General features: G+C 46.3%; 1 protein-coding gene across 15 annotated transcripts in view; it reads right to left on the bottom strand.

Moving 5' to 3' along the window:
* Positions 1-9660: 9660 nt before the first annotated feature.
* Positions 9661-12396, bottom strand: part of Mlxipl (MLX interacting protein-like) — a 49879-nt gene continuing 47143 nt past the window's right edge. For 8 of the 15 annotated variants that reach the window (XR_377113.3, XM_006504482.3, XM_006504477.4 and 5 more), the window contains one exon: positions 9661-12187. Coding sequence is in view for 9 of the 15 variants with exons in the window: in XM_006504482.3 (XP_006504545.1) it covers positions 12069-12187 (119 nt within the window). In the remaining 6 variants the exon portion in view is untranslated. The remainder of the gene's footprint in view (positions 12188-12396) is intronic. The other 7 variants (NR_152880.1, NR_152882.1, NR_152881.1 and 4 more) reach the window with 2 other exon arrangements.

Below are 12396 nucleotides of genomic sequence, written 5' to 3'. Positions count from 1 at the left end.
GGCGGAGCCTGGGACGTGCGCGCCTCGAGGGGCGGGCCAGAAGGTTCCGTTCCCTGTGGGGCAGGGCCTGTCCGTTGGCGCGCTTGGAGGGACTGGGGACAGTTGCAAGTACTGTGGAGCGGCGATTGGCCTTTGGGGCGTCGTGAGGAGCCAATCTTGACGGTTTTCGTCTTTTGGGGTGGAAGAACTGGTAGTCTGAGTGTTAGGAGGAGCAAGACCTGGCCGTTGACACGACCTGAGGGGCGGGACTTAGCTGCTCGTGCTGGAGGCGGAACCTCGCGCGTTTGAGTGCTCACGTGCTCTGAGAGGTGGGGCCTGGATTTTTGAATCCCCCTTGGGGCCGGGTCTTCCGTCTGAGTTTATGAGGGGCGGGGCTTAGCTTTTGACCTGAAGAGGCAAGGCCTGGCTATTGGACTGGTTTTTGAGGGGCGGGGCCCAACGGTGAACAGCTTTGATTGAAGCTGTCTGCAAGAAGTTTTTCGGTAGCGGACTCAGACGGTCCAGCTCTCACCTCATCTTGATCGTTTATTAGAAGTTTTATTGCAGCATCGCCAAACTGGATCCTTCCAAGGGGCAGGGCAGAGGTTCTTATTCCCATTTGACCCGTGCTTTCGCTGCTGGGGAAGAGAGATGCCCTGTCCGTTGGTATGGGACAGCCTCGCAAAGCCCAAAGCGAGGGTGTCGTGGAGAGGTTGTGAATATTAGAAAAAGAAACGGCTAGAAAGGTCGGAAAGAACTGGAGATCCTAGAACACTGGTTTCATCAGACCACGCTAGTTATCATAGGAAGGCCCGGAGCAAAATCCATGGAGTATTTTGAACAAAGACTGAAGGTAGAAAGCAAACCAGGGAGATCACTTATTAATTCTGTACAAGAACGTGGGTTCGATTCCCCAGCGATGCGGAGAGAAACAACAAAACCAAAACTTACAATCATGTTGTGGCTAGGGATGTAACTCCATTGGAAGAGTATTTGACTAGCTTGCAGAAAGCTGAGTTCCTTCAGCAACCCATAAACCCGGTGTAGTAGTAATAGCCTATAATTCCACACTTGGGAGTAGGAGGCAGGAAGATCAGAAATTCAAGGTTTTCTTAGAATACATTTCGAGTTCCAGGGCAAGCTGAGCTATGTGAGACGCACAACAACAACTACAAAATAAACTGGAAGTTGCTGCAAAAATCCTCCAGGGAGGTGATAAGTACCTAGATTTGGGGGTGGCCTGAAGAGAGAAAGGGATGTCGAAAAAGATATAATTACGTTTTGGCCATGCTAGAGATTGAATCTTGGACAATCATTATGCTAAGCAGCTGCTCTACAATGGAGGCTATTATCTAGTCCCTGAAAAGGTTGTGAGTATGTATGTGTTTTACACCAATTGTGGGGGCATATTCCTTTAATCCCGGCACTTGGGAAGCAGAGACAGGTGGATTGCTTTTGAATCTGTGGCCAGTCTGGTGTACTCAAGCATACTCCAGGCCAGAGAAAGCTACACAGTGAGACTTCCAAAAGAAAATGTGTTTTCATATGTACATATATATGTGTGTATGTCATACATGAGTGTGAGTTTACATGTGTTCAGATGTGTGTGCGTGTGCACACGCACTCGAGAGCACATGTATGGAGGCCAGATATTGATGTCTGTTGGTTTTCCAGATGGCTCTCCACCTTATATGGTGAGTATTGGGGCAGGGTATCTTGCTAAATCAGTATTGTACAATTTCAGCTATTCTGATTAACCAATTTCTCCTACTCTCCCTCATGCAGGCTGACATGACATACCCACCCAGTGTTTAGGATGGTTTCTGATACCCAAACTCCAATCTACATACAAAGTAAATGCTTTACCCACTAAGACATCTCAGCTCAAAGAGAAAATTTTTGTTTTGTCCTAAAACAGGGTCTCAGTATTGTAGCCCAGACTGGCCATAAATTTGTGACAACCCTCCTTCCTCACTCTTCTGAAAACTAGGATTATAGGAACTTTTTGGTTTGATTTGATTTTTTTTTTTTTTTTTCGAGACAGGGTTTCTCTGTATAGCCCTGACTGTCCTGGAACTCACTCTGTAGACCAGGCTGGCCTCGAACTCAGAAATCTGCCTGCCTCTGCCTCCCGAGTGCTGGGATTAAAGGCATGCGCCACCACGCCCAGCTTGTTTTTTTTTATTTTGTTTTGTGTTTTGTTTTACTTTTAATTTTGGGGTGCTGAGACAGAGTCACTGTGTAATCCTGGATGGCCTGGAACTCACTTTGTAGGCCAAGAAGGCCTTGAACTTGAAGTAATCCTTTTCCTCCAAAGTACTGTGAATACAGGCACGCTCCACCAAGCACATCATTTTAGAACTAGTTTATTTAAAAATAAATTACATTTGTCTGTAATCCCAGCATTCGGGCGTTAGAGGCAGGGAGATCCTGAGTTCAAGTCCAGCCACAATGGCTCAGCAGATTAAAAAACACTTGCCACCAAGCCTGACAACTTGAAATTGAGTTCCAGGGCCCAGATGACCGAGAGAACAAACTCCAAGTTGTCTTCTGACCTACACAGACACTGCATAACCACCACGAGCATGCACCATCCCCTCAACACACAAGTGAGGAACCGTAATTTAAAAAAAAAAAAAAAAAAGATTTTTAAAAGGTGACCATTAGGGGCTGGAGAGATGGCTCAGCACCTAAGAGCACTGACTGCTCTTCCAGAGGACCTGAGTTCAATTCCCACCAACCACACAATGGCTCACAACTATCTATAATGGGATCTGATACCTTCTTTTTTTTTTTTTTTTTTTTTTTTTTCTTGAGACAGGGTTTCTCTGTATAGCCCTGACTGTCCTGGAACTCACTTTGTAGACCAGGTTGGCCTCGAACTCAGAAATCTGCCTGCCTCTGCCTCCCAAGTGCTGGGACTAAAGGCGTGCGACACCACCGCCCAGCGATCTGATACCTTCTTTTGGTGTGTCTGAAGACAGCAACAGTGTACTCATATACATTAAATGAATAATTTTTTTTTTAAAAAAAAAAGGTGGCCATTAGAGAAAAAGGAACAGTGAAGTCCTATGGACCCTTTCAGTCCATTTTCTCCAATTAAAATCTCAAAAAAAAAAATAGCCAGATACAACCAGAAATTGATTTTGATATATATGACATTGATATCATCTACAGAATTCACCATTAAGATATATCTTGAGGGCTGGAGAGATGGCTCAGTGGTTAAGAGCACTGACTGCTCTTCCAGAGGTCCTGAGTACAAATCTCAGCAACCACATGGTGGCTCACAACCATCTGTAATTGGGTTTCATGCCCTCTTCTGGTGTATCTGAAGACAGCAACAGTGTACTTATACATAAATAAATCTTTTTTTAAAAGACTTATCTTGAAAGATAACATTTGGATTAGATGTGCTTCATTAGACAGGAATGTTCCTAAAACTGGTATGCCCTGCAGGTTGCCTGGTCCCCACATCCACAGCAAGCCTATAAGCTCACAATGGGCCAGCCTGCACTAACCCCACCACACTCCAGCTGCCTGGCCTCACAGATGGACCCTCTAAGGACACCAGCAATGACAGAAGCAGACAGACATAGACACGTTGGCTACCTCTGGTGAGGAACTCCATCCAGTCAGAGCAGAGAGGACTCACTTCCTTCCCTTTTGCTCTTTTCTGGGAACTGGCATCGATTCAGTTCTGGACAGTGCGGTGGGGAGTGCTGGTCTCTGCCATCTACAGATAAAGCTGTCTGGGTCTTTGCTTGTTATGCTGGTTACTTTTTTTTTTTTTTTTTTTTTGTCAACTTGATACAAACTCCAGTTGTCTGGGAAGAGGGGATCTCAGTTGAGGAAGGGATTCAATCAGACTACCTCTTACCCATGCCAGTGGGACATTTTCTTAATTAGTGACTGGGGGAGGGACACACACCGCAGGTAGTTCCACTCGTGAGCATGTGGGGCTGGGCTGTGTAAGAAAGGTAACTGATCGAGGCAGGAGCCAGCACCCTCCATGGTCTCTGCTTCAGTTCTAGCCCCCAGGAGATCCTGCATTGGCTCACTTCAATGACTGCCTGTCACATGGAAGTTTGTTTGTCTGTCTGTCTGTTTTTGAGACAGGGTTTCTCTGTGTAGCCCTGGCTGTCCTGGAACTCACTCTGTAGACCAGGCTGGCCTCGAACTCAGAGATCCGCCTGCCTCTGCCTCCCAAGTGCTGGGATTAAAGGCGTGAGCCACCACATCCGGCCTGTCACATGGAAGTATAAACCAAATAACTCCTTTCCTCTCTAAGTTGCTTTGGGTCTTCATCAAACAATAGAAAAACAAACTAAAATATTTGGTTTGGTTTGATTCTCTGAGACAGGATAATAATAATGTGCTTTGAATTCCCTAGGTAGTCTAGGCTGGCCTCGAACTCACGAACATCCTGTCTCAGTCTTCCCGGTGCTGGGATCACAAGCATCCATTATCAATGCTGGGGTGACATTTTCTCTGTAAAGAAGTATTTTGGGGCTGGGGGAATGGCTCAGTCACTAAAGTGTTTGGCGAATGAAATTAATCTCTCTGCACACGTGTGTGCCCATGTTTACAGTTGTATAAATACATGTACCAGCAAGAAGTTAATATCAGTTGTCTTTCTCACTCATTTTCCAACTTTCCCTAGTCTACATTTCCAGTGAGTTTTTTTTTGTTTGTTTGTTTTGTTTTTAGTCGTTAGATTAGGATTCTAGGTCCATAAGCATAAGGCTTGAGTTTAGTTCCTCAGCACCCACATAAAAGCCAGGCATGGTAGAGTGTGTATCAGAGATAAGCAGACTAGTGAGGCTTGCTAATTAACCAGTCTAGCTGAACTAGCCAGCTCCAGGTTCAGTGAGAAACCCGATCTCACGACAGAAGCTGGGAGTTTGCTAAGAGTCACCCTGAGCTCACTACCCCAAGGGGGCATCTTTAGGAGTCAGCGCCATGAGTGTTGGTATCTAGTCTAAACAACCATCAGAATGACCCTTTGGACAGCCATGTCCCAACCGGAACTAGACCAGAAGCTGCTGACATAAGACGTGCTGGCTGCATCTTGTTCCCTTTCTGTCTCTGGGTACACGATAGTCCCTATCCTGGGATGCAGAATTTTAATATGACTACTAATAAAAACTCATTAGAAAAGCAGGTGGGAGAAGTTGGGAATTGATGGAGAAAGACACCTGGTGTTAACTTCTTGCCTCTTTTACATGTGCCTATAACAACATAGACAAACCCACATGAAGATGTGCGTATAACACATGCACATGTGCACACTTGTACACACGCAATATACATTCCATTCAAGTATTTTACACGTATTTGTTCATGTGTTTAAGTTTCCTGTACAGATGCATGGGAGGGTACATGCTTTACTACTCTGAAGACCGGAATACAACCCGCGGGAGCTGTCTCTTTTCTCCACCACTTGGGTCCAGGAGATAGAATTTAGGTCGTCAGATTTGACAGCAAGCCCCCCAAATGAGCTGAGCCATCTTGCCTCCGAAGACTTTTGTTTCACTTAATCTTCCCACAGCAGGCAGACTTTAGGACCTGGTTAAGCAGCTGTACAAGAAACAATTAGAAGCGGGGTTTGGCCAGTTGATGTAGGTTGCTAGGGGCAGCTGCCTGGGGTTAGAGTCTGATCCTGGCTCCAGCTTCTTTGCTTCCTGGTTAGCCACAACGTGAACAGGCTTAGCTCTACACATCTGCAGCTATCTCTTCCCCACAATGCGCTACAATCATCTGAAAGCACAAGCACCAATAAATCTTTCCTTGAGTTATTTCTGTCAGGTATTATGGCCACAGTGATGCCAAGGCAAGGCCACAGTCAACAAGGAAGCAAGAAAAAGAACCCAGTGACAACGCCTGACAGCCATGTACCAAGATTGATCTTCCTCTAGCCAAGTTAAGGAGGGATGGTGCATACAGCCATCTCTTACCCTCATGGGTGCATAGCCTAGTCTGAAGCCAACAGGAGTGTGAAGGAGGACAGCGAGCAGGATGGAGGAGAGTGGGGAGGACCATAGAGGGAAGTATAAGTTGAGGATGTAGAGTTCGGGCTGTACTTGCAAAGGTGGAGGCTGAGACAGAACAGAGCATGTCTTAGCCACTTTGCTGTTGCTATGACAAAACACTATGACAAAAGCAACTCAGAAGAGGAAATATCTAACTAGGCTTAGAGTTTCAGAACATTAGAGTCCATGATGGCAGAGCAAATGCAAGAGTGGCTGAAAGATCACATCTTGGTCAGCAAGTAGGAGGCAGAGAGAGACCACACTGGGAACAGAGCAGGTGAGTCTTTTCAAATCTCAAAGCCCACCCCCGAGTGATACACCTCCTCTCCAATGAGGCCACACCTCCTAATCCTTCCCAAGCAGTTCCACCTACTGAGGACCAAGTATGCAAACAGTTAAGCCTATGGAGGTGCATTCACATTCAAACAACCCCAGAGCACGTATTTGGGTTTGAATATGTCGTGTATGGAATATGTGTGCATGCCATATTTATCTAGGTGCCTACAGAGGTCAAAAGAGTTACAGGCAATTGTGAACCTCCCTTATGGGTGCTGGAATCGAATTTTTTTTTTTAATTTTATGTATTCACCATTGCTCTCTTCAGACACACCAGAAGAGGACATCAGACCCCATTGTAGATGGTTGCAAGCCACCATGTGGTTGCTGGGAATTGAACTCACGACCTCTGGAAGAGCAGTCAGTACTCTTAACCACTGAGCCATCTCTCAAGACCAACATTTTTTTTTTTGAGACAGGCTTTCAGTATGTCGATGTGGCTGATCTAGAACTTACTGTGTAGATCACGCTGAACTCTATTTCATATAGATCTGACTCCCAAGAACTAGGATTACATGAACATGTCAAGTGTGAGCTGTATTTTAACAAGCCCACTAGTTGGTTGTCCTGGACAGTACAGTTTAATTTGTAATTGCTTTAGTTTGTGTAATGCTAGGAATTAAGCCTAGGGCATGGACAAGCAAGGTGGACTATTGTTGACCTACCACCACTATCACCTCCCAGCTCCTCACTGGGGGATTCTAGGCAGGTGCAATACCACTGAGCCATGCCCCCAGCTCCTCACTGGGAAACTCTAGGCAAGCACTCCAGCATGAAGCTCTATTCTTAGCTCCATCCTATAGTTCAAGAACCTTTGCTAATTTGAGCACCAAGCATGTTGTTTATACCTCAAAGCCTATCTCAACAAGTGTTCTACAGTGCATGATGGAATCACCTTTAAAATTGTTATGTCTAAACATCACCTCTGGGATTCTGACTTAAGTGGTCCAGACTGGCTGCTCTGGATGGGGAGATTTTTTTCCACAGCTGCTCTAATTGTGCCTGAGACTCATCCACACTTGAGAAGCAGTCAGAATGTGTTATGCAAGGCTAATTCCAAGTGTAGGTAAAGGGGATATCCTAGTGATCGGGGGCTGGCTTGGGCAGGTGGCAGCTTAGTCGACCAGCTTCAGGAACAGGTGGCTCAGGCAGCTGGGAAAGAGAGGGGACTTAAAGAAATCTAGTTTGTACAAGTGTCTTGGTGCTGGCTTTTGTTCTGGAGATTGTCTGGAAGGAGATCTTTTATCTCAGGATGAAATATCAAGAAAATAGAAATGGTGAATTCTGTATTGTTACTATAGAGGGAGTTATGCATCCTGGGGGAGCAGGCAAGGTAGTGCCGGGGGATACATGCCTGGCTCACCCTGGAAAGAAAGGGAGGCAGATACAGAGGAGGACCTCAGCAGCAAGCTAGAAGCTGGTAGTTTGTACCACAGTAAGTGGATACATTGGCTGATGAAGACAAGCCAAGAAAGAGACAGCAGAACAGGGAATGAGATTGTCAGGGAGGAAGAAGGGGAGGGCTGTCCCAGGATGCTGGAGCCTGGGGGAGAGTGCTTTAAGGGAGAGCAAGATGTGTGCCTGGGAATACCTGGATTTTGCAAAGGGCCTGGAGGGTTCTCGGGCAGGGGGGCGGGGGGAATAGGACACAAAGTCAATAGGCACAGAATGAGTGCAGGGCTGCACTTACTAAAGGTACCAGGAAGGAGCTGCTAAGATATAGGAGGCTGAGGGAGCCGAGGGGGCAGGAGGGAGCAGGAGGGAGCAGGAGGAAAAAGAGAAGAAGGAGGGAGCAAGAGGAAGCAGGAGGAGCAGAGGTAGAGAAAGCCATTGTACACATGGAGGGAGAACCATCAATAACAGGATCCTGGGCTAAGAAGGACATTTTTGTTTGCTTGTGTGTGTGTGTGTGTGTGTGTGTGTGTGTAGGGGTAGGGGTAGGAATATGTGTATTGTATGTGAGGCACTGGGTTCCCTGGGGCTGGAGTTACTGGTGGCTGTGAACTCCCAGATCAAGGAGCTGGGAACTGAACCTGGTCCTTTGAAAAAGCATCAAGTGTTTTGAACTACTTAGCTATTCCTTTTTTAAAAATTTTTTATTATTAATTTATTTTATGTATATGAGTACACTGTAGCTGTCTTCAGATCCATTGCAGCTGGTTGTGAGCCACCATGTGGTTGCTGGGAATTGAACTCAGGACCTCTGGAAGAGCAATCAGTGCTCTTAACCACTGAGCCATCTCTTCAGCTACTTAGCTATTTCTTTAACCCCGAGTTTGCTTTTTGAGATAGCATCTCATGTAGCTCACATTGGCATCCAATTCACTTTTCAGCTATAGATGATACTGAACTCTTGTTCCTCCTGCTTCCACCTCTCAAACCTTGGGATAACAGGTATAAAAAAGGGTCCAGTTTATGTGGTCCTGTGAATGGAACTCAAAACTTCAGGTGTGCTAGGCAAGCACTCTACCGACTGAGCTACATTGCCAGCCCTTGCATTTTGTTGTTGTTGGTGGTGGTGGTGGTTTTTCAATTTCTCTGTGTAGTCCTGACTGTCCTGGAACTCACTCTGTAGAAGAGGCTGGCCTTGAACTCATAGAGATCCGCCTTCCTCTGCCTGCGGAGTGCTGGAATTAAAGGCCTGTGCCACCACTGCAAAGTTGTTGTTATTATTATGGTATTATTATTATTGTATTATTATAATGGTATTATTATGGTATTTTTATTATGGTGGTATTATTATTATTAATTATTATTATTATTACCGTTTTGCCGGGTCCCCAAGGAGACCAACAAACAGCGTTAGATCCTCTGGAGCAGGTGAAACATTGGGTCCTTTGGAAGAGCAGGAAGCACACTTAACCACTGAGCCATCTCTCCAGAACCTTCCTGCTTTTGTTCCCAGGGTATCCCAGGGTAGCCTTGAACTCACTATGTATCCCAAGCTGCCTCCAGCTCCTGTCCTGCTGCCTCAGCCTCCTATTAGATCACACCTGTGTCCCATCAAGGCCAGCAAGGGCATATTTTAATGAAGGAGCCTTCTGGAAAGAGATGGGTTGGGGAAAACAGGATGTAACCCAGCATGACGGTTTATGCCTGTTCTCTCGGCACTCAGGGGGCAGAGGCAAGTGGATCTCTGTGAGTTCAAGACCAGCTTGGTCTACAGAGAAAGTTCCAAGCCAGCCAAGACAACACACAGGGAAATCTTTGATGGCAGAGAGCATGCAGACCCAGGCATTACTATGTAATGCTCAGCAGAGAGTAGGTGTATTCATTTTCTGCTTCTGTGATAAAATGCCACAATCAAAGCAACTTATTTTAAAACAGAGTTCATTTTGGTTTATGTTTCCAAGGGATGAGTCCATCGGGGCAGGAAGGCATGATTGCAGGGATCAGGCATGGTAACCACAGGAAGTTGAGAATCCACATCCTCAAACACAAGCAGGAAGCAAAGAGAGAGGGGGCGGGGAGAAAGCCATGTTTGACATTTCTTGCAGACACTTGTCAACATTCACCCTTCTTGGACCACTGAGTCAGGCTTTGTCATTCCCATGAGGCCATGGAACTAGGGTTCTAAGCATGGCTGTGGCCATGTCAACAACACACACCTACTCTGGACCTCTCTTTAGACACTAGAAGGAAGGAGGGTGCTCCATGTATGTAGCTATGGGGGAAGCTATCATTCCTGCTGGATGCAGACCTTCCATTGTGCCTGCTTTCATGCCACCCACACTCACTCAGTGGCGCCCAAGGAGAACATTGGTGGAACTGAACTTTTGTAGTAGAATTTTCTGGCAAAGGGTATGCTTCCTAGTTCCCACCCTGACCTCCTCTACAGGGTAAATATTTCTTGAAACACCATTTTTAAAAATGTACTTGTTTACTTATTAGCAGCTGTGTATTCAACCTGGAGCCTCAATGCCTTTGATGCCAGCATTAAGGAGGCAGAGGCAGAGGCAGACGGCTCTATGAGTTTGAAGCCAGTCTTTTCTACAGAGTGAGTTCCAGGGCAACACAGTGAAATCCTGTCTTGAGGGGAAAAATACATACATACATACATACATACATACATACATACATACATACATATCTACATGAATGGGGATGCGAAATGGTCCAGTCATTAAAGAGCAGACTTACAACCAAAATCTAAAATCCAGGAGTGGTAACCCCATTGTTGGGGTGGTAAAGAGAAGTAGATTCAGGTGCCTACTGACCAGCCAGCCTAGCCAAACTGATGAGTGCTAGGTTCAATGAAGGACCCTGGCTCAAGTAATAAGGCAGAGGGGCTGGTGAGATGGCTCAGGCAGTAAAGGCACTTGCTGCCAAAGTTGATAACTAGAGCTTACTCCTCATCACTTCCATGGTGGAAGGAGAGAACTATTTCCAAAAAAGTCACCCTCTGGCCTCCATAGGTATGATATTTGCATGTGTGCATACACATATAAATAAATGTAATTTTAAATATTTTTAGACAGAGGCAGAAAGATCTGGTTGTTTAAACCCAACCTGGTCTACATAACAAGTTCTAGGCTAGCCAAGACTACAGAGACCCTGCCCCCAAAATAATATATAAAAGTAACTCTGTGTGTGTATGTGTGTGTATGTACACACGGGGTCTTACTATATGGCCCTGGCTGGCCTATAACTCCATATGCAGAACAGGCTGGTCTCACTCATTAAAAACCTGCCTCTGCCTCCCAAGTACTGGGATTAAAGGTGTGCATCACCATGCCCAGTTCTAGAATATATTCGGAAGCATTTTAAAATTAAGGCAGAGAGCACGAAGGAGGTACCCAGGTCAGCCGACGGCCTCCACACACAAGCACAGGTGAGCACAACTGCACACAAGCAAGTTGAAAAGTACTCAAAGGGCCGGGTGGTGGTGACATATGCCTTTAATTCCAGTATTCCAGAGGCAGGGGTGGGTGGATCTCTGAGTTGGAGGCCAGCCTGGCCTATCCAGTAAGTTCCAGGACAGCCAGGGCTACACAAAAAAAACCCTGTCTCGAAAAAACAAAAACAAAAATAACAAATCAAAAGTACTCAAAGGTTGTTTATAACCCACAGGATCGGTCTTCTATGTCACCTTTCACTGCTGGCAGCTCTGAGTCCCATACTGAGACACATTGCCAGTCACACCAACACCAACCCTTGCAGACAGTTTTTGCTTTTATTGATGAAGAACATTTTCTTTTTTATAAAATCCACATACGCACACACACATCTACATTCATGCAAGATGCCTGCCATGCTCTGGCTAGCCCTTGCCCTGATCTCTTCTGGCATCAGACCCCAGTGGCCTCAGTCAGGAAGCCACCCTATAGCTCCCCATGTCACTAGTGCAAAGGCAAAGAGAGGAGATCTCCTGCTCTGCCTCTCTGCTCAGGAACTAAGGATGGTACCCTTTATCCAAAGCAGGAAGTTGTGAGGAAACAGACCGACATCTCTCATCAGAGCTCCTGTTTAGGTCCCCAGTGCTGCAGCTGCTAATGCATTTGGGGCCCTCTGTTATTAAAGGGAGGTCCAAAGATGGGATATGAGTCACCAGGGATCATAGCATTAGCAACAGTGCAGGAATGGAACTAGGTTTTTCTCCATCCCCAAGGAGGTGGTGAGTGCAACACTTGGAACCTTCCAGATCTGCAGGGAAACGGCCAGCCAGGATTTTTAGAAGCGTGTTCACAAGTTGTTCCTGGAGCTTGGAAACTTTCACCAGGATTATAATGGTCTCCCCAGGGTGCCCTCTGTGACTGCCCGTGTGGCTTGCTCAGGCACAAGGCTGGGGTCAGTCAGGATGCTTGTGGAAGTGCTGAGTTGGCGAAGGGAATTCAGGACAGCTGGAAAAAGAGAGTGAGATGCTGTGGTGATTTGAATACTCTTGGCCCAGTGAGTGGCACTGTTAGGAAGTGTGGCCTTGTTGGAGGAAGTGTGTCACTGTGGGGTGGGCTTTGACACCCTCCTCCTAGCTGGCTTCCTTTGAATGAAGATGGAGCACTCTCAGCTCCTCCAGTGCCATGCCTGCCTAGATGCTGCCATGCTTCCTGCC

This window comes from Mus musculus, chromosome 5 (genome assembly GCF_000001635.26).
Source record: "Mus musculus strain C57BL/6J chromosome 5, GRCm38.p6 C57BL/6J".
Taxonomy (NCBI): Eukaryota; Metazoa; Chordata; class Mammalia; order Rodentia; family Muridae; genus Mus; species Mus musculus.
The sequence above is the reverse complement of the archived record's forward strand: the minus strand, read 5'-3'. Positions and strand labels throughout refer to the sequence as shown.